This window comes from Pygocentrus nattereri, chromosome 25, assembly GCF_015220715.1.
Source record: "Pygocentrus nattereri isolate fPygNat1 chromosome 25, fPygNat1.pri, whole genome shotgun sequence".
Classification (NCBI taxonomy): domain Eukaryota; kingdom Metazoa; phylum Chordata; class Actinopteri; order Characiformes; family Serrasalmidae; genus Pygocentrus; species Pygocentrus nattereri.
In genome coordinates this window covers 11,517,908-11,540,235 of record NC_051235.1, presented here as the reverse complement: position 1 = coordinate 11,540,235, position 22,328 = coordinate 11,517,908, and the positions used below count along the sequence as shown (strand labels likewise).

The 22,328-nt window shown below is 39.4% G+C and overlaps 1 protein-coding gene across 1 annotated transcript; it reads right to left on the bottom strand.

Annotated features, from left to right (window-relative positions):
• Positions 1-2,326: 2,326 nt before the first annotated feature.
• On the bottom strand, positions 2,327-21,529 carry mdka (midkine a). Its single transcript, XM_017709581.1, has 5 exons — positions 21,419-21,529; positions 11,073-11,155; positions 7,604-7,771; positions 5,944-6,099; positions 2,327-2,991 (listed from the first exon to the last, which is right to left on the bottom strand). The coding sequence occupies exons 2-5, from the start codon at positions 11,152-11,154 to the stop codon at positions 2,963-2,965; spliced, it is 435 nt and encodes a 144-aa protein (XP_017565070.1). The 5' UTR covers position 11,155; positions 21,419-21,529; the 3' UTR covers positions 2,327-2,962.
• Between the last annotated feature and the right edge of the window lie 799 nt (positions 21,530-22,328).

The following is a 22,328-nucleotide window of genomic DNA, read 5'->3' as shown; positions in this document are numbered from 1 at the left end:
CCCTCCATGTTACCTGGTAGGAGCGCCCCTCTAGGTAGGACTCAAACCACTTCCATGCTGTTCCTGAAATGCCAAGGCCAGAAAGGATAGACAGAAGAATCTTGTGATTGACAGTGTCAAAGGCTGCAGAGAGGTCGAGAAGAATCAGAACTGATGACAGTCCAGCTGACCTTGCTGCATGGAGTTTCTCTGAAACTGCGATGAGTGCAGTTTCAGTAGAGTGGGCTGGTTTGGACCCGGATTGGTTGGGGTCCTGTAGCTGGTTTTCAGAGAGAAAGACAGATAGTTGGTTGTAAACAGCACGTTCGAGAATTTTAGAAAGGAAGGAAAGGAGAGATACCGGTCGGTAATTGTTGATGTCGGTGCCATTGAGACTCGGCTTCTTTAGGATGGGGACCACCCTAGCTGCCTTGAAAGAAGATGGAACCATTCCAGATGACAGGGAGCTGTTGATGATGGAGGAAATGAAGGGAAGAAGTTCATGAGAGATAGACCGGAGCAGTGTAGATGGGATGGGATCCAGAGGACAGGTGGTAGGGTTACAAGATGTTAGTAGTTTATGTACTTCCTCATTTGAAAGAGAAGAAAAGCAGGTAAGAGTTTTAGGAGAGAGTGAGTGGTGGCATACAGTGGTTGGAGTCAGAGAAAAGGAGTGACAGATCTTATTCACCTTTTCTTTAAAGAAAGAAGCAAAGTCATTAGCAGTATGAGAGATGGGAGAAGGAGGAGGGGGAGGGTTAAGGAGGGAAGAAAATATGCTAAAAAGTTTACGTGGATCTGCTGCAGATGCCTCAAGCTTCTCTCTGTAGAAAGAAGACTTAGCAGCAGTCACCTCTTTAGAAAACTTGGACAGAAGAGTTTGATAGGAAAGAAGGTCAGCAGTGAGTCTTGACTTCTTCCATCATTTCTCAGCCAGTCTGAGAGCCCGTCGGTTGCTACGTAGAGCCTCAGTCAGCCAGGGAGCAGGTGGAGATGATCTTAACGGTCTGGAAGAGACCGGACATAGATGATCAAGAGAAGATGATATGGAAGACAGAAGTGTATCTGTGGCCGATTCCACTGAGAGGGAAGAGAAGGAGTCAGGGGATGGCAGAGTTGAGGTGATACAAGAGGCAAGGTTTGAGGGAGAGATGGAATGCAGGTTGCGACGTGTTGTGGTGGTGTGTGATGAAGTAGGGAAGGTTGGGAGAGAAGGGAGAGAGAGGGAGAATGAGAGAAAGTAGTGATCCGAACAGGTTGGTGGAGTTACCACAAGGTCCTTTGCAGACGTGGGTCTGGTGAAGACCAAGTCAAGGACATTGCCAGCTCTATGTGTGGGAGGTGACTGGTTGAGGGTCAGGTCGAAGGAAGACAGCAAAGGAAGGAGGCAGGATGACTGTAACTTGTCTAACGGCAAATTGAAGTCACTAAGTAGGATGAGTGGAGTCTCACCAACTGGAAAGAGGCTCAGGAGGGTGTCCAGCTCCATGTCCAAACAGTTCTCCATGAATTCAGCTGGTTGTTCAGCTGTTTTTATTTGTGTCCTGATGTTTTCACTCACCTTAATTCCATTTTCCTGGATGTTTAATATAATACAATATTAAAAAGTATTGTATAATACAAACATTTTTAATATTATACACTATATTCCCTTTTTCACTTTGATTACATTTAGGGAAGGGTTTTTTTTTTTACATTTGATAGGCAGTTGACTGTATTGTTATGTTTCATTTATGGTTTCCTCCTCAATATTGGCTGAAATGATAAATAGGCCATGCTCATAATTCATTTATCTTATTTCACATATTTTTATACATTCACTGGTGTGTGTGTGTGTGAGCCAGAGAGAGAGAGAGAGAGAGAGATTCTAAAACTGGCTAGCACTTTTACCACAATAGTTTCATATACAAATATTTTCTAAATGATATTATTTTTTTAATATTATGTCTTTAATGTCTGGTTTGTCTGCAAGCTGTTTAACCCCTTTCAATACTTGTCATAGTTTAGCCCAGACTGGGTGTATTGCGTGCAATTAGGTGTGTAACAATAAATATATTGCATTCGACATATAATTTTAGGAAAAACCAGTTTTGATTGTTGACAATGTCACAAAAGACTGTAAATAAATAAATTTCATCCATCAAGTTGCCCCCTTCTGCATTAGTGAAAGAGTTTTACATTTAGACTATTATTAAGCTCTATCAAGTTGATTCCAACTGGTGATGGGTAGTCATGAGTAGTTTTTCTACAGGATATCCTGTATTCTGTTTAGTATTTTTCCTGTCCAACTTTTTTATTGTCCAGCTTTCACATCCATAAACATTTCAACAAATGAAGAACCCACAAATTACCTTTCAAAATATTTTATTTCAAATGATTTCTCCATGATTCTTACATTTATCCTACAAAAGAGCAGTAAGACCTTTTTTCAAAACAGACTCTACTCATATACTCCACTATTGAGATAACCTTCTACTGCAACATCTCACAACCTTATTACAAAAGTGGACTTATACAATACAAATTAAAGTACACAGGCTGGTGTGTGTGTATGCGTGTGTGTGCATGTGTGTAGGTGAGTGAGTGAGTAAGCGTTTCTTGTGTCAGATCAGAAACGGTGAGGTTTTGACAGAGAGTGGTAGAGTATAATCTCTCTCAGTCTACAGAGAGCCGAAGGGGGGTAGGGGCTATTACATCCTCCTCCAAACATCAGCCTCTCACTTTCTCTTCTGGAAGAAATATTTCATACAGTGTGTCAATTTTACCATAGTGCGACACACTCTTGTGCTCTAGAACACATACTGCAGGATTTGTAGAGTTACAAACAAAGAACAAAGCTGTGTCTGACACACATCACATTTCCTGTCTCAAAGTCAGATAGCAGAGTGTAAGAGAGAAAGAAATGAAAGGCTGGAGTTTGGAGGGCTGGTGTTTGTCTGACGGTGAAGGGTGGCTCCTCATGCCTTTGTTGGGTTTCTCCTCTCTAATTTCCTTTTCCTTTTCCTTTTTTCCCTGGAGAGAGAGCACAACACACAGGATCAATGTTTCATTTAGCTCTTCCGTTTGATGATGAAGCTTCAGCAAAAACCAAAGCAAACTGCCTACTGGTTAATGATGGTCAAAACTCAAGACCAGTTGTCCACACAATATTTTTACAACAGGCACAAGCTCAACCTTATTCTCATCTGGTGGACAAAGGGCTTTTTCATCATTAATCCCTCAAATGGACAGGACTCACCAGCAGGCCTAAAGTTTTATTACATATATATGTATATATGTCGCCTACAACTATATATAACTATAACCTAAGAATAGTTCAACCAGTTTGCACTGAGGCCCTTGTAGTTAATGAAAAATAAGCTGTATTTAATCAGCCTGGGATTTTAATGGGTTAATTTAATCCTTTTTCTCTAAAAAACAATTATCTAATGAGTTTTGAAATATAATGGTTAAACACACACTACTTGCCCAAAAGCATGTGCTAATTATTGTGTTCAGGTGTTTCGGTCACATACATTGCAAACAGGTATATAATATTAATCAAAAAGCCATGCAACAGACAAAGGCAGCAGAATGGGTCATAAAGAAAGTTTCAGTGCCTTTAAACATGTCACTAACCTAGGAGGCCACAAAACAGTTAATGAAGTGTCTGCCCTGCTAGAGCTGCCCCAGACAATTAAAAGTGCTATTATTGTGAAATGGAAGTGTCTAGGAGCAACAACATCAGCCATGAAGCAGGAGACTATGCAAACTCACAAAGTGGGATTACAGATTGCTGACCTAAAAAAATGAGCAGCTGCACACAAGCATAAGATCATTATGCACAATGCCAAGCAATGGCTGGAGTGGTGTAAAGCATGCCACTAATGGACTCTGGAGCACTTCACTATCTGGCACTCTGATGGATTAATTTGTTGTTGGCAGATGCCAGGAGAATGCATAGCGCCAACAATAAAGTTTGGTGGAGGAGGGATAATGTTCTGGGGCTGATTTGTAAGGTTTGAGCTCAGCCATTTAGTTGCAATATTAATGCTGCAGAATATAAAGACAATTAGACAACTATATGATTTCAACTTTAAAGTAAATTTGGGGAAGGCCCTTTCCTGTTCCAGCATGACTGTGCCACTGCGCACAATGCAAGGTCCATAAAGACATGGCTTGACAAGTTTGGAGTGGAAGAACTCCAGGCTTGCCTAATCCTCCCTCAAGACCTTTGGGATGAACTGGAACATCAATTGTGAGCCAGGCCTTCTCATCCAACATCAGTGCCTAATCTCAATACTCTTCAGACTGGACACAAATTTCCCCAAACACAATATAAAATTATGTGCAAAGCCTTCCCAGAAGAGCATTGGCTGCCATAGCTGCATATTGATGTCCATGATTCTGGATTGGATGTTCAACAAGCTCAGATGAGTGTGATGGTGAGGTGCCTACATACTTTTTATGGCGGAAAATAAAACTTCTCGACTGTAGTGGCCCTATTAGTATAGACAAGGCCTTAGCAAAGCCTCCAGCCAAAAGGCCCTCAAAAACAGTATATGCAGGACCTTGCAATGGACAAAATTTTGGATTTTGTAATGTGTTTACAGACTAATATTTGACAAATTCTATAATCATTTAATAAAATACAAGAATAAGCCCCTCTATGTCCAAATGTGCAAGGTTTAGTACATCAAAGTCTTGTTTTAAATTCCAAGTTTGAATATGTTTTCTCAAAGCTACAGTAGAATTTACAACCACATGTTTTGCACTTAGGCCTTGATAAATAAGTTTAAATGAAGTGTAAGCTATCATTATGTCCCTGGTTGAATTATCATGTTTGAGAGAAGCTATGAGCGATAAAGTGCACTGTTCCAGTTATTTCCAAATAAAGGATTGTTGAAAACAGCTGCATATAATTACTAAGAACATAATATCCTTGCTTAGAACTGTAATCAGTTGCTTTATCAGTTGATTTGATCTTAAAATGTAAACTGGGACATTTTATACTTGCAGAATGGACATATTAGAGAAGCACCTGGAAAGAATAACACAATGCCAAGGATCTGATGTATAATTGGGAATAATACTGAACTTCCTCCTTCATTCTAGGGAAGTTGTCCTGGATACACTGAGATAGAATAAGACAATCCAGCAGTTTTATTCAATCCCAAGACCTGAATTTTTACAGCTCATTGTTTAGTGTAGGTCTCTGTTTTTTAAAGTGTGAACCACCAAGAAGATTGCTCTCAAAATCATCAACGAATCAACATGCTGGAACAAAATCGGCTTCATGTATCCAGGTCTCTCCATTCCAGCTCCTCTGGCTCATCTTCGATTCAGCATCCTACTCAAACACCCACTGAAGGCCTTGTGATCCCACAAAAGACAAAAGCTTACATTACTCATGCATAAAAATCTCCACCACGGCCGAAACTAACACACACAGACCGATAAAAGGCATCTGATTGTTGTGTGCCTTTTTGGAGAGGGCTTCATTTTCACTTGTATCTTTGTTCCTTTGTTCCCTTTAGGCATTTTAAGCCTTGCATGCAAACATAAACATCTCAAAACAAAGCAAAAAGGCCATAGAAGGAGTCATAAAAAAGAAGTACTTAAGTAGTTGCATGGCTATCTGAGGAGTAGCTCCCAGTTAACTAGCCAAGGTAGAGACCTGGCTTTAATCTGCCTAGTAAGAACACTGATTGTACTCAGACCTGGGCATTACATTGGTTGTTGATATTAATGTTAAAAAGACAAAATTTTCATCTCAGTTATAGATTCTACAACAGACCACATCCTCACCATTGTCAGACGCTGACTGACTGGAGAGCAAATACATGGCTACTGAGGTGATAAAATACAGCACTGCTAACTGCCCAGTCAGGGCTCATACAGAGGTCTAATGACTCATTATTGTGGCGTTTAAAAGCACTTTAAATCCTACATAATGAGAAGCAGAAGCAGAAGGTTGCTTTTTACCTTTGGGCTTGGATTTGATCTTGCAAGGTTTAGACACCGTGATGGCGGGCTGGCATTCAACGTCGAAGAGAGCCTTCATCAGCGTACCAGAGCGAGTCTTAAAGCCGGCAGCAGTGTCACATTCGCCCCAGTTACTAAACTTATACTTGCAATCAGCTGCACACAAAAACACAGAGAAGCTAGATTTAGAATGCTTGCTTCTAAATGTAAAAAGGGAAAACAGGATTGCAGGCCTTCATTCACAAGAAACTGGGGATCGAGATTTGCAGTGCTAGTAATTCTTACAATTTTACTTCTGCAGTGTTATACTGAAAATTACAAGAACTATCCATCAATCAGTGCAAGCTTCAAGTTTCCAAAAGAATTTGCTATTAACTAATTTCTGATAGGTCTACATGCTGATTGCTAGGTTAACAGAAGAATTAGAAGTGTAGAATGCATTAGAGAGTATATTAAAACGACTAGGGTATATTAAAGGCACACAGAGGTATAAAGGTCACAGAGATTATTTTAGTGTAAGAGTATATAGGGGACACAGAGATATATTAGAGGTATGCAGTAGAATACAGGGTAAACAGAGGTATATTAAAAGCACAGATGTTTATACAGTACAGAGACATATATATATATATAGTTTTATGCAAACATTTAGTCTAGCCTGGTCAAATTACATGTTTTATTGATCTTCTAGATTTAAAAAATGCCCATCATTTACACACTTCTAAACAATATGCATATATTTGATATTTAATTTTTTCCAAATATGTTAAACTCATCAAATAAATAAAAACTGTTTACTAAAACATGCAGAGAAATATAATACTGATGTTTATTCCCTATAGAGGATGTGCTAACTCCTTTTCAAGTAGAAAATGAACAAAACATGCATTTTGACTGGATATGTTCCAACTTTTGTATGTAACTGTACAGCAGTACACAGGGCACATACAGGCATATTAGACATATGTGGATCATTCTACAAAATTGATTCAGTCAAATTGGACTATTTTATCACTAACAAAACATCATAACTACCAAAACTTTACCAAATTTTTTGGTAGTGACAGCTTTGGTTGTGACAATCACTAATAGAGCTCTGAACAGTTATACACACATAAAATCATAATACTTTTCATTAAAACACAATAACGTACATAATTGCAGAAAACATTTGTTTTGGTAGTGATAATTCTTAAGGTTATACACTGATTTCCACACTTTGCAACACATTTACTTCAAAACAATGGGATCTACCTGCTCACCATGTGGCCAGGAGAGACAGCAATTCAGTCTCACCTCCTGCTCTGAAATGCAGGGGTGTGGCTAAAACAATTAATCCACATATGGACAAACACATCCCAATATATTATGATAAATTATGATTTTGTACATATTTAGCTTATTACTATCTCAGCTAATACCTTGGGATTAAATAGATCATATCATCTTTGTATATATATTGTGTAACCTTTTTTATAGTGGGATCACAGTTAGGTAGAATGGTCGATATAGAAGTGTATAAAGAGAAGTATTTTTTTAGTTATATTAGTGATTAATATAACTAAAAAAATACTTTTCTTTACATTAGCAGAACAAAGTAGTAGTATACAGAAGCATTTAGGTTACACAGAGGTATACTGTGTTTTAAATAATCTCTCACCACCAAACTGCTTCTTCCAGTTGCAGGGCACTTTGCACTTGAGCTTCTTGGTTTGACCGTTGCAAGTGCCTTCCCTCAAACCTGTTCCGCAGTCACCGCTATTGGGTACACAGCCACCAAAGCGCCACTCTGCACAGTCAGATGCTCCCTTCGGTCCTTTGCCTTTGTCTAACAGAGCACACATCAATGTCATTTAGTCCATACTTGTTTCAACTGTACTTGTTTTTCTAAGACATAGTGTATCTGTGATTATTTCATGTCTGACTTGTCCTGGTCATTAAACATTATGTTCACATATTCCCTTATGTATAGTCAAGTTCAGAGCCCTGTGGCATTTGGCTAATTGTCTGTTACTGCAGGAGTGAGAGTAAGAAATCTAAGCACATTCTCTGAAACAGAACATCTCAGTCTAGTTTTGACAGACAATTGAGTGGGCCCATATTTTTGTTTTGTCATTTTATTATATTCCATCTTCAAATACAATAAATCATGTAATCAGGTAGTAAGACTGGTAGTAAGGTGTAGCAAAGTTGCACCATATATTGTTTGTTAATCATTATTAAAATATTAGCATTTGCAATTCTGGTATTGTAAAAAAAGAAGGATTTTTTGTGTACTTAGGGCATACTGGCCAACTTCAGATGTTACAGATGTGTTTATGTGGGTTCTCTGACAAACCAAGGCATTTATATGATTTAACAAACATAAATAATTTTGGTCAAAGTAATGCAGGCCAACCTTTAGACATGTCATCAGAAGTTCACTAGACTATTTTTATATTTTATGTATATTAAAAGTTACAATATGCAGCAATCTAAATTATGTAGTGCACTCTGCAAAAAATTGACATCTAATTAAATGAGATTTAAAAAGCTGTATATGTGCTCAGTAAAAACAAATATTACAGTCAATGCAAATAATATTAATAGAATAAGTAATGATTTTATTTGAGTCAATGAGTATATTTGACCATATCCAAACTTCTCCTTATGGCAGCCCAGTATTATTTGTAGTTATCATTCAATATCTGGCTTGGATATTCAATACTTCATTATGTTAAACCAAGTGTGCTACTGATCAAATTTAATAAATCTATGTAATAGCCCTAGAGAAATCTAGAACCAGCCTTTGTTCTTCCAACTGGGTCACATCAATTACTTTTTTTGAAAACAAGAAGTTGATGTAAATTTTTACTGTATTTATGTTTACTTGTATTTATTATAATGATGTGTTTTTATATGCACAAACACAGTTATTGACAAGTGATGTTTTATAAATAATATGCTTAGGTGCACAGGCATTAGGGGAGGGAAACTTTAGACACCTCACGATTTGACTACGATTCAGAGGGCTGTGATGCGATTATAAAACAATTATCGATGCATCTCGATGCATCTTTTCTATTTCTATTTCTATTTTCTCACTGTGTGAGGACTCAGTAGTTTTAAAGCAAAGTATTTGTAATGATCCATAATGCATTTACTTCTAATATCTTTTATTAATATATCAAATGGAAGTAATTTAGACGGCTCTCATTCACTGCTCTTGTTTGAGATGCTACTGCTAATCTGCGCTGTTAGGGTGACATAAGATCCAATGGTAATAGATGTCCATGCATCACATGTTTCAACTACCCTGCCCATTTAATTAAGTGATTTTATAACTTCGGTTTTGGTCTCATTGTGGAGAGTCAGGGGTCACTTTGTCAATAAAATATTTTTGAGACTGAACGCTGAATCTTGGCTCCAAAGCGTGCAGCATAGAGCAAAAGCCCTGGTTCTCAATGACTGAGAAATGGTGTGCAGACTGCAGGTACATAGCAGCGAAGTCTTGCCTGGCTTGTAGCTAGTAGTAGTAGAAGAAAAGGCGCAGAGATCTAAGACGAAAATTTGGAGACAAATGGACTTGTTCGCATTTACAAGCAGCGCAGTCGTTTCCTGGAATGTTAAATCTGTGAGGAGAGACTGTCAAACCCTAAAGATGAAGTTGCTTCTCTTTTGAATTTCCCTGTTCCACATTAAATGATGCAGCAGCTACGTTCAGCACCTCAGGCAAGAATTTAAGGTGGAACGAGAAAATTCAAGAGAAACTGGAGAATAAGAAGCGACTTCAGCTGCGTAAAACAGCCGAATGATTAAAGACATTTTACAATAAGCTGCTGTACTTCTGAGGAAAAGTTTTTTGGTGGAGACGGGAGGAAAGCACCTATAGCTGAGCTAAAGCTTAAAGCAGAGAAAAGTAAGTCTGCGTTTTTGTTCATAATTTTTAGCTTATACTAGGGCATTAACACATACTTTATTTTTTACTAGGGCATTAAATGTAGTTGCTCCCAAGGTGATTTTATTTTTGTTGAAAGGACAAAATGGCTCTTAACATTTGGGTTGGGACTCCTGACCTAACCTGGCTTTAATACAGAACCGGTTGGATTTCTCGCTCATCCAGTAGTTGTTGTTATGTTCTGCCACAAACTGTCGGGGCACTGCACATACCCACTTCCAAGTTCCGCTTTTTATGTTCCATCAACATTACTGTATAAATTAAATGTTTAGAAAATCAATTTTTGACATTTATGAATCGATTTAGAATCGTTTGTGTCCGCCTCATGATGCATCTAAGAATCAATTTTTTTTAATGCCTAACAGGCATTAAAAATCACGTGTATTATGCTGACGTGTCAGTAACTAGCTAGCCAAAATTCAATCTTAAGTTAATTCCACCATTTAAGCTGAAACACAAAAATTTGACCAAGAAGTTGGCAAGTAGTTGACTTCAGCTACATAACATTGAAGGTTTATCGGGGGGCAATAATAAATAATTGTCGAATCCCCCTCTTTGAAAGCATATGATGCCCTAAATGTAGCTAAAGCCCAGCAGCAAGGTTGCTGAAATGTACCCTCCACTGCTATCACTGAAGACTGACTGGCAGGATTGCTTACAGAGCACAGCTAGTAGCCTGTTAATGAAGTAATGTTCTTTTTTATTCGAAGGTTGTCCCATTTCATAGGGGAAGATTTCAACCACTACCCCTTGTAACTCAGTTAACAAGATGACACTCAAAAACAAGGGGTAGGAGTAAATTAAGACATGGGATTGGGCCTAAGTGTCACATACTGAAAGAGGGATGCCAGACTTCAGTCCTGGAGGCACTATAGCACAGCATTGTTATACCATGTTATTTAACACACCTAATTGAACTCTCCAACTAATTAAGAATGCCTTAAGAATCCTTGCAGTACTGTGGCTTTCCAGGACCTGAGTTTGAAACTCCTGGAAGCTCCTCAGAACGGACCAAGAACCTCGGCTCTAAAGCTGAGTACAGAGGATTCTTTTATTGGGAGGTTTGTTACGAGTCATTGTGGAAAAAAACGCATCTGGTTTTATTTAGTAATTTGATGGTAAACTCCTGGTGCAATCTACTGCATTAAAGCTAATTTTAATCATGAGACTATGATGTAAGAGATGAGATTACCTTTCTTGTTCTTTCCTGCTTCTGTAGTGACGATCATTAAGGCCACTAGCAGCAGGAAGAGGGTGGAAAACAAGCCACGCATCCTGGAAAAACACACACACACACACACACACACACACACACACACACACACACACACACACACACACACACACACACACATTAATGTCACTGACTTAAATTTTATTGTAAATCTGATTCTTTAACAGTAAATTAGACTAATACAGATGAGATTACACATATAACCACTCACTCTAAACATACTGCAATTGTCTCAAACCTTGACCATCTCCACAAATTACGCACTTATTCTACTAGAATATTCTACGAGATAGAAGCTCACATATGCATTTAAATTTGTGTCCATCATCCTTTCAGGCAAATCCTCTAAACACAATAGTGATTTTGGTGACTTATCCTTGTCTCCTGGAGCGACAAGCATGAATCTGGCCAGGTGTCTGTAAGAAGTGCCAACCAAGCGACAATACAATGCTGCTCAAAAGGTAAGCTGTGTGTGTGTGTTTGGCAGGAGTGGCAGTCAGACAACCTTCAGAAAATACAAATGCACAGTAGGTATAGTGTAGAAGGGGGTAGAAGTTAGAGGAGGAATATTCGTTGATAGCTAACATTTTGTGTTTTCAGTTAAATACTCTATGTTGGCTATAGTAAGGCTGCACAGTACAGCATTTTATCCACATTTTTATAATTGATATACACAATATATCAGAATACAATTGTATTATATTTTTATCACATTTACTGTGATATAAACCACTGCAGTTTTGGGTTTGAACTCTGAGCATCTTTCCCAACCTTAGTGGTTCCAGATGTGTTCCAGATTCTAAAGTTTGAATCTAAAGTTTGTGATCCATCAAAAACAACTAATTTCTGTCAAAATATTGCCCTCTTTAATGAAGTCACACACTCTTTAATGTGTGTTCTTAATTCATAGTAAGGAATTTCTATGTGTAACAATATAATGTAATATGGTATGTCACACATCTTTTGTAGCCTGAGGAATGCAACTATTACTATATTGCATCCCCCCTTAAAAAGTATCCCATTGCTAGAGTGATAATGACTTCCATTTGGGAATAATTAAGCTGGGTACATTTTCAACCACTTTTTTGTTTCTATTATGCAAGAAACGGAAAATATTGCATTATGACTTTTTCTCTAATATAATTCAGCCATACTCCATGTACACTGCAGGTAACTCTCTGGGAGGCAGCCTGGATGAGGATGCGTTCCCTCAGAGGTGCTATGATGGAGCAGGGTGAGGAGCAAATGTCATTAGTGCTGGAAAGACAACGAGCGCAATGTATTCAACAGATAATTTTCCACACAGTCATCAGATGCTTCTTAATATGAGTTCACAGCGGTTGGCTGTTTGCTTCCCAAAATGTAATTCCAGCAGTGGCTGGTTATGTTCAGAAAGTGTGAGAAAGAAAACAGACCCTTTTTAAACACAGAAAATGGGACACTTGAAGCATGTTAACTTCTCTGAAATCATTAGTGCTGTCAATTGTTCCTGAATAAATGACTTTTCCACTAATTTACTAAGTCGATATAAGACATATCCTGTAAATGTTACTCTCCCTCTCTCATGTTTAGTGGGCAGGTGTGGGCTTTCTCATAGCCCCTTGACTCGGTGCCTGTATGTTGGGGTTCTCCGGTGGACGAGAGGGTAGCTTCCCTACGCCTTCGGGTTGGGGAACTGGTCCTGACTGCTGTCTGTGCTTATGCATGGAACAGCAGTTCAGAGTACCCAGCCTTCTTAGAGTCCTTGGGAAGGGTGCTTGAAAGTGCTCCTCCTGGAGACTCTATTGTCCTACTGGGGGACTTTAACGCTCACGTGGGCAACTTCAGCTTTCGCTGGATCGGTTTGCAGCCGAGTGTGAAGCGGCCGGGATGAGAATCAGTACCTCTAAATCCGAGACCATGGTTCTCAGGTGGAAAAGGGTGGAGAGCCGTCTCTGGGTCGGGGATAGGCTCTTGCCTCAAGTGGAGTTCAAGTATCTCAGGGTCTTGTTCACGAGTGATGGTACAAGGGAGCGAGAGATTGACAGGCGGATTGGTGCTGGGTCAGCAGTGATGCGGGCTCTTTACCGGTCTGTTGTGGTAAAGAAAGAGCTGAGCCATAAGGCAAGGCTCTCGATTTACCGGTCGATCTACGTTCCCACCTCCACCTATGGTCATGAGCTTTGGGTAATGACCGAAAGAATAAGATCGCGAATACAAGCGGCCGAAATGAGTTTCCTCCGCAGGGTGTCTGGACTCTCCCTTAGAGATAGGGTGAGAAGTTCGGTCATCCGAGAGGGACTCGGAGTAGAGCCGCTGCTTCTTCACGTCGAGAGGAGCCAGATGAGGTGGTTCGGGCATCTGGTTAGGATGCCTCCTGGCAAGTCCACCTGGGAGGAGACCTCGGGGAAGACCCAGGACATGCTGGCGTGACTATATCGCCCAGCTGGCCTGGGAGCGCCTCGGAATCCCCCTGGGAGAGCTACTGGAAGTGGCTGGGGAAAGGGAGGTCTGGGCCTCATTGCTTAGGATGCTGCCCCTGCGACCCAAACCCCAGAGAAGCGGAAGATAATGGATGGATGGATGGATGTATACCTTTTATTCTTTATTGTCCTTATTAATCCCTAATAGAATCATGCTAAATTTTAAATAAGCAAAGATAAAAACAAGACACTGAAGGTCACATCAGTGCATAGTTTAGTATTTCTTAACTTTGTCACATCTGAACGACTGAAACTGAGAAAAAGCCATTTAATTTTAGTTCCTTTGGTCTGATTTTATAAAATTTTAACATATCAGACCAGATACTATTCAGAGACCATTCTGATATCAGTTGAAGATGTAGATGTTGGATCATACAGGGATAAATCATCCAGACTCAGGGCTGTGCAAAGTTTTATCGCACTGCATATGTGTTGGGGTGGCCATTTGTTAAAGTTTTAAATGCATATGTATGGTATTAATGTCATGTTTGATGAATGTGGCATTCCTGAGGTTTTTCTAAGAATACACACTCACTGTGTTTCAATCAGATTAAGAGCACACCCATATAGTGCTGTTGTTCAGAACCTTATGTGTCTGGCACTGTGTGCACTCTTTAGCTCTGGCTACCATCTCCATGGCGATGGCCAGGCCATGTGATGGAAGATGGTAGGAGTGTATTGTTGGAGCAGAAAAGACTCGCCATGGGACGCCAGTGCTCCGGAACAGACAGCCCCCCCCCCGCCTCCACACACACACACACACCCAAACACTGCAGTTAAACCTTGAAACTAAATCAGTGCAGCCTAACGCATTCAATAGCATTTATTTTATAATGTTATGGGAGCAAAAATTGTAACTATTACTAAGGGCATTCTTCACTGCACAAAGTACTGGAACCTTTGCAACAGAAAACTGAACTGTGCTTATATCTTTGGCCATCAGTTCAGTACATAAGGTTTTATAGTTTTAAGCATCAGCTCAAAAGCAGTGCTAACAGGAGCTAATGGAACACTTCACTGAATTCTTTACTCTTCCAGGAAAGAAGATAGTTACTGAGCACTCTTAAATGACCAGTGAGTACATCAAAATGTAAACAGAGATGTATGTTGATGTGTCAGTTTTATTAGTTTAATTGTTACTTTGTAAAGAGTTTGCTAAGGTATACATATGTTAATGTTGCTAGCATTTCTGCTACCCTCCAAAAAAAGATTGTTTTTGTTGATATTTTCACACTTCAATAGAGAAAAGATTCGGTGTAGTTGTAGACATCTGTTCATGTATAAGCACAGAAAAGTGCACTGTATCTGTGTCTATATCTCCTGTCAGCAGAACTATGCTGCACAGAACAGTTTGGTATATCAGCTGATAAGCTAATTAGCAAGAAAGACAATTAAGTAGTCAAATTAGATGCTTTAGAGTGATTCATCACGATCATCACGGTTCCAGATGTCTCTCAAACATGTGGAAAATGAAATGGAACTAGATCCACTGGTTGCTGTTTTCTGTCAGTTCTTGTTTATGACTGTGCAGTGGACAAATGCCCGAAGTGTAACTATATACTACTCAAAGGTGGATGAAGTACACAAATCATGTACTTAAGTTAAAGTAGAGATACCCAAGGTAAAATATTACTTAAGTAAAAGTAGAAATCCTCCATTTAAACCTCGACTTGAGTAAAAGCACTACAAAATTAATTATGACTAATGTCCTATTATCATTTTTGCAACAAGACTCTTGCTTTATCAACTTATTATAGGTAAAAATACTCTAGTGTCACTCTTCGTAAACTAGTCTTTTAGTGGAATGTCATTAATTGGTTTGACGCTGATGTCTATTAAAATTATCAAAGCACAAAACACTGAAGGCAAATTTCCATTAGCTAGAACCAAGTGGTTAAATTTAAATTTAAGATTTTTTTGCAACTTAATTACTTAAAGTTTAATTTAAATTAAAAAACTTGCTTTAAACACAGGTTCACAAATGAGATTTACTATATTGCATCTGTTCATAAACTAGACAAAACAGATTTACTGTAAAATGAAAGTGTTTGTATAAATTCAGAAAAAAGACGTCAGTCACGACTGTGTACATATTTCTATACTGTGGTCTATTTACACAAAGTTAGGTTACTTCCATCATTTATGTTGAATAGACTCTTTCTCAAACTTTTTACACAGCTGCACTGACATTAAACTGTATACCTGCACTGGGTCCGTACATCCAACAGGTCAAAACAAGCTCAAAACATGGTGCGCACTGTACCCTCATTGGTGTTCTTGCTTCATGCTTCTTTTGTTTTGACGTTACATTTTTATGCAGACATTAGACAAAAGGAATGAGTGAAAAGTAAGATATTTGACTTTGAAATGTACTGGAGTGAAAGTAAAAAGTCACCCAAAATGGAAACACTTCAGTAAAGTACAGATACTTGAAAAAACTACTTAAGTACAATAACGAATTACATTTACGTCCACCACTGATAATACTTTAAAAATATCTTAAAAATAACCAGTTTACTTTGGAGTCACTAAACCAGAGGATGTAACAATCCTGGGACTTTAACATTAAGTACAATTTTGACTTATGCCTTTTGGTGAACTGATCAATAGTCTGATGTTTGTTTACAGTTTACATAGTTTTACATATTAGTTTCATAGTCGCCACTGAATAATAAATAAACAACTGAATGACATGATTGTGGTTTTAAGTGGTTAAAAGTTGTAAGAAACCCTAAACAATTGGGAAGGAAATGAAAGACTTGACAAAGTCATAATAAATAGCGCTCAAATGATGAAACCCCCCTCCTCTTCACAACCAATCCCAGTTAACATCGTCCTCTAACTCACTTCCACTCGCTCACTATAGACTTTCCTTGCTGCTGGGCATGGACGACCTTAAAGATCACTGGTCGTGGCAGGCCAGCTACAGTCATGTGAGTGAGCGTCGGCCAGCAGGAGGCTATCACACTCTCTTTCTGTGTCCTTTAAATTCCCATTCAAAGCTTAGTTCCCGCTGAAAGCTCTGGCTCTTTCACCTGAACCTCTCATTCCTTCGGAACCAAAAACCTTTATGGCTTGCCCTAACTAGCAGCAATAAAACCCCTCTCTTTTTCGCTCTCTCTCGCTCAGCCCACACAAATACTTAGCTCTCCTTTAGAGCAGTCCATAAATATATTCTATTGACCCACTAAATCCAGCTCTTCCCCTCTGAAACACTAATTAAGTGTCAGTTGCTTGCTGGAGCATGACTAAAGCTCCCCCCACCTTCTCAAGCCCAAAAATTTCATTGCACCCCTCCTGCCCTCACACCCCCCCAGGCCCCCTTCTCCAACCTCCTCTTCCTTTTTAAACCTCAAAATTCCTCTTCTTCTCTTTTACTCTTTCACCGACTTTTTCCAAAATCTCTTCCACCAGTCTCCCTCAGTCTGTCTCTGAGAGAGAGAGATAGACAGAGATCTCTGTGTTGTTACTGGGAAATGCAAAACACTGTTTTTGCAATAAAGAATACACTTTAAATTCAGCAAGCCCAAAGTGTGTGTGTGTGTGTGTGTGTGTGTGCAGTGAGTCTCTCTGGGCTGTACTCTGTATGTGACAGCAAAAGCTCAACAAGGCTGTTCTGACCCACTAAGTTCCACACACACACACATACATATGCACAAGCGCATACACTCACTTGTATGCTCCAGGGTAGCTATTATCACACACACAGAGGAATGCAGGATAGCTGGACACACACACTTTTCTTCTCACACAGGCACACGCACACACACACACACACACACACACACACACACACACACACACACACACACACACATACACACACACACACACACACACACACACACACATTTACTCTTTTTCTCATACCCTATTTTCCTGTTTTCTTTTCACTCCGTTTTTAGGCCCATGAAGTTTTTTTTTTTGTGTGAGTATGTAGCACTTGCTGTATGACCAGCTGGAATTAAAACTCATTTACATAGCAGAGGAAATAACACAAAGATGTGACCCAATTCGTGGTTCTAGGGCATATGGCACAGTTTGCACGCTCGTCAGGACGGCTTTGGCTCCAAAGCGCTTCATTCAGGGCTTTAAAAACCCATCTTACTGCCAATAGATCTTTGATTCCATTACAAGTGTTCTGTTGGTGTGCAAAGCTCCACTTAAGTCAAAACGCTTTCATGAATTAGTAAAAGTCAAATCTGTTCAGTGAAAGTAGCATGGGTGAGACCAAGGTTTGCTAAAACACAAAGGAGACATAGCTTAACACATCATATCTTCCAGGAACAATGGCTGGACTGTGCTGATAAAATTCAATATTGCAATGTTTTCCAAATATACCAGGATATATGACATCTTGGTTTGCATTAACCCCTTAAAATCCCAGGCTTATTACACACTATTGTTTATTATTCAGTAACTACAGGGACTTCAATGCAAATCAGGTTTTAGAAGGTTATAAAAAGTTTTATACGTAATCAAATTTTGGACCAGCCGGTGTGTCTTGGCCATTTAAAGGGTTAATAAAGTTGATAAACCCATTCTTCCTGAGTACGTTCAATCTATGCTACAAGAATGTAGTACAAACATTAATAACTTTAACTGAACTATTTTGGTGTCTTAAAATTACAACAAAGAACTATACCCAGTATTGTAAACATAACCCAGCCAGAAACCACGTTTCTTGAAAGGAAACTCACTATTCATTTAGTTAATGTGTATTTTAAACTATTCTTTCAAAACAAACAGAAAATTCAAGCAACTAACATTGCAGGACCAGTTTTGTGGAGACCTAGTCTCGGACTAACCTGCAATGTTGATGGTGTTTAACCTGGTCCCAGCTTATGCTTGACCTAGATCTGAGAATCCGTTCTGTTATCTATCAGTATCGCAAAAAAAAACAAAAAAACAAAAAAAAAAACAAATACTAGCATAGACTACAGATTGCACAATACCACTTTTACTCTTCTTATTCTTAAACCTTGACTCCTGGCTTATGCCAACACCAATCCGACATTTCTTCTTTAGAAACTACTTTAGCTTTAAAGAGCTATTTTCCACTGAAGCACTTTACTTATGATGAGCATCCAAAAGCAAGCAATCATACTCAACAATATCACATTACATAGTGTGAGTGTACACTATTTCAGACTGACCAGGATTGGACTAAATTCATTCTTCTTTTCTAAACCAGACTATTCTGCTGATAATGGAGCAAAACCCAATACCTGGATAGGTGCCATCTCCACTATAGACAGCATACCGTTGACAGCATACACTACTTAAACATGTTCAACAGCAAAAAGACAGGTGTGCAAACAGGGAGGAGCAGGGAGATAAGGAAGGTAAGAGACAGGTCTGGGCAATGAGAAACAGGCAGCAAACACAAAACCAGCTGTTGCAGCAATTTCTGCACTACATTTTCTTAAAACCTTGCCTGTGATTAACAGCCATAAATCTGCGTAATTTGCCCTGACACTGCACGCAAATGTGAATGCACACCCTCATGAGCACACAGGAAAGCCTTAAAAAGATCTATACTGACACAGTTACTGACAAATACTAAACTGTCATACTGTAAATGATGTACATATTAGAGGCATATTCAAAAATGCAATCTATTACTTTCTTTTCAATGTATATTGAAAGCTGTTCTGAATCAGTGTACTTCTTTCTTTCTCCTTCACACACAAGCATTTTCACATGACACTGCTGCCTGCCCCCCTCTCAGAAAGGCCAGGAAACAACTGAAACATTGCCCATACATATACACACACACACACTCAGGGAAAACAAAGATCCCTCACTCTCTATGCAGCCCACTTTTTCTTTAGCTTTAGTGCTTTAAATCCATTAGAGCAGAATCACCATTACTCCACCACTAAAACAACTATGCCCTGTGGGCTCAGACCTCTGTGTAAGCAAAAGTATATCACCAGTTAAACCTATCATTTTGCTCCAAACCATAAATATCACTTTGTCTCTTCATACAACATGGGATGCTCTGGAGCATATAAGCCCAAAGCCAGGCTAGAGGGGTATAAAGTCCCCCAGCCCTGGGCTACTGAACTGGAACTGCGTTCTCTGAAGCGATGCAGCACCACCAAATACCTCTGGAATCATCCACTATCAGTGTCTGACCCTACTTTGATTAGTTAAATGCAATCAAATCCTTACAGCAATGTTCCAAAATCTTGTGTAAAGCCTTCACAGTAGATTAGAAGCTGTTCCTGCAGCAGAGGGGGACAAACTCTATATTAATTCCCTTGATCTCGGGAGAGACTTTTAGGTTCCTACAAACTTTTGGACATGCAGCAGTACAGAAAAAGGCAAGATTTTTCATCAGTCCTAACCTCACAAAAGCTTTCAAATGAACCTCTGTCCTGTTTCAATTTAACAGTTCATGGAACCATTTACACAGTCAAAAGAAGAGGGAGAAAAGTTTTTTGCCCTTTGCACTGGCCCCCTTCAACACACAGGCTCTCAGGCAAAGCCACAACAAGCCAGTTTAACAAAAGCCAGTTCTCAAAGTTGATGTCTAGCTAGGTGTACTGTCGATTGTAATCCCCTGAAAGAGAGCACACCTTCTGCCTCTTCAGTTCCACTCTGAGGTGAGAAAAGGGCCTGCTTAGCATCAGAAGAGGGAGGGAGGAAACGGATGAGGGAAGGGGGCCGAGCAAATACCGTTCAGGTGAAAAGGCCTGCGGGTGAGGAAAAGAGGAGGAAAAAAAGGAGAGCATTTCTCTATTTCTCTCCCCCCTGACCCTTTGACTCAGCTTGCCTTAATCAGCCCATTCAAGTCAAGAGGGAGTGAATGCAGCCAAGTGCATTAATCGCACAAAACCCTCTTTCTCTGCTCTCGCTCTGACACACACACAGGGACATTGCTGTGTGTTTTCTTGTTTGGGAAGTGGCCTGCTGTTTTATAGCTGTATTTGTTCATCAGAATGACTGTGTCCTTGGATAAAATAAAAGAGGAACTCTACAGCTGGATTTGACCACAGTCTTCCCAGAACCTTGCCAAAGCTACCTCGAATTTATGTATTTCATAGAAATGGTCAAATTAATGCGTCTTCTACACAGTTACCAAACCTAAGTACTCTTAAGTGTATGCAAATTACAGACTTATACATTTATCACTAGTAAAACTGTCAGAGGGATTCAAATGACTGAGCTTCACATCAAGCTACTAAATGATCCACAGAAAGCATTTCAACAGTTAAACACTAATAATGAGTAAACACCCTGACATGCAGGCTCAAAAGCTTTTCTCCAGCACTCCAACCGAGGAGCGTCTACTACTTGCTGTACCTTCACTAACTCACCTGTGGAAGAGTCTCATGTTCTTCAAACGTTTTTGGCAAACTACTCAGATTAAATTGGGCCAAAATGTCAGGAAGTTCTTTATCTTTGCTGTAACTTGCACCCGTTACTCTGCTGGAGTAGCTTTAGAGGGAAGCTTTGACAGAATCTCTCTAAAACACTTTTTAAAATTATTATTATTTCCTAACTGAGGTTCTGGGTAAAACGAAAGAACCTCAAAAAATCTTTTTTAAGTGAAAGGAATGATAACGAAAAACAAACTCAAAACGCATGTAAATTTGTTCATTAGTTTAAGCACAACGGCTGTTTTAAGGAGGCGAAATTATCTTTAAAAAATTACGAATAATCATCTGGCATATACAAACGAAGGGGAAAAAATCCCCCCAGAACTCTAGTAAACTAGTTTTTAATGACGAGTGCACTCGCGAAAAAACAGTTTGGTACACCAGAAGAATCCGCTGCTTTCTTTTTTACTTTCTGTAGAAAGACTGAAGTTTCTCTTATTGTTCTATGACTTACTCGCTCACTCTTGATCCAAGTCCACACACAGAAACAGTGCTTAGTTGCTCTCCTGCATCCGCGCTTGAGCCTCACTGCTTGCTCCGGCTCTTCGTTTCTCCAAAAGTTTAACTAGTTTGTTCTCGACCCCTTACGGCCACCGTTTTAAATGAGCCACACCGTGACGTGACGCGCCACGTGACCGACCGCCTTCCACTGGTGTGGTCGGGAAAAGTTTTGGACTGAAACACAAACCAAATGTTCAGCACGCTGTTTGGGTTCAGAGCGAGTGCGCTTACATCTGATTTAAATTGTTGTCAGTTGTTCATTTTCTATGATTATGGTAACTTTTTTCATGCATTTGCAGTTATTGTTAGGTGGGCCACACGCATACACCCCTCCGCACACACAAGGAATAAGGGGGGCTGTTTTCTATTTGGCTGCGTATTACATTGCTGAGTGCGCTAACGATGTACACGGCTACACATTGAGCACTTGGTTAACCGTTGGAGGCGCCGGTATTCGAACCACTATTCGAATATTCGTTCCGTTTTACAGGAAGACAGACAACATAGACTGATAATTCAACAAAACGTTGAGTTTGTGTTTAAAGAAGACTGTAAATGTTTTTGCTCATAGATGTGAATAAAGCTGGGCAAATACTTATTATTTTAGTCCAAATTTACCCCAATTTACAACCTCTTACAAATGTTCACAATCTGAAGAGATTTTACAATTTGTGCACCTAATCAGAAGCGATGGTGTGGTTCTTGTCCATGACGGGTAGGACAAATTGTTAGAACACTGTCCTGGTTTAGCTTTGTGTCGTCATAGTGGCGGAGCTCTGTGATTTTGAGTGCTTTTCATAGCCAAAACTCATTAGGTGTATTTTGCCTTATCATCTAGTGTGTGTTTTCACAACAAAAGTGTG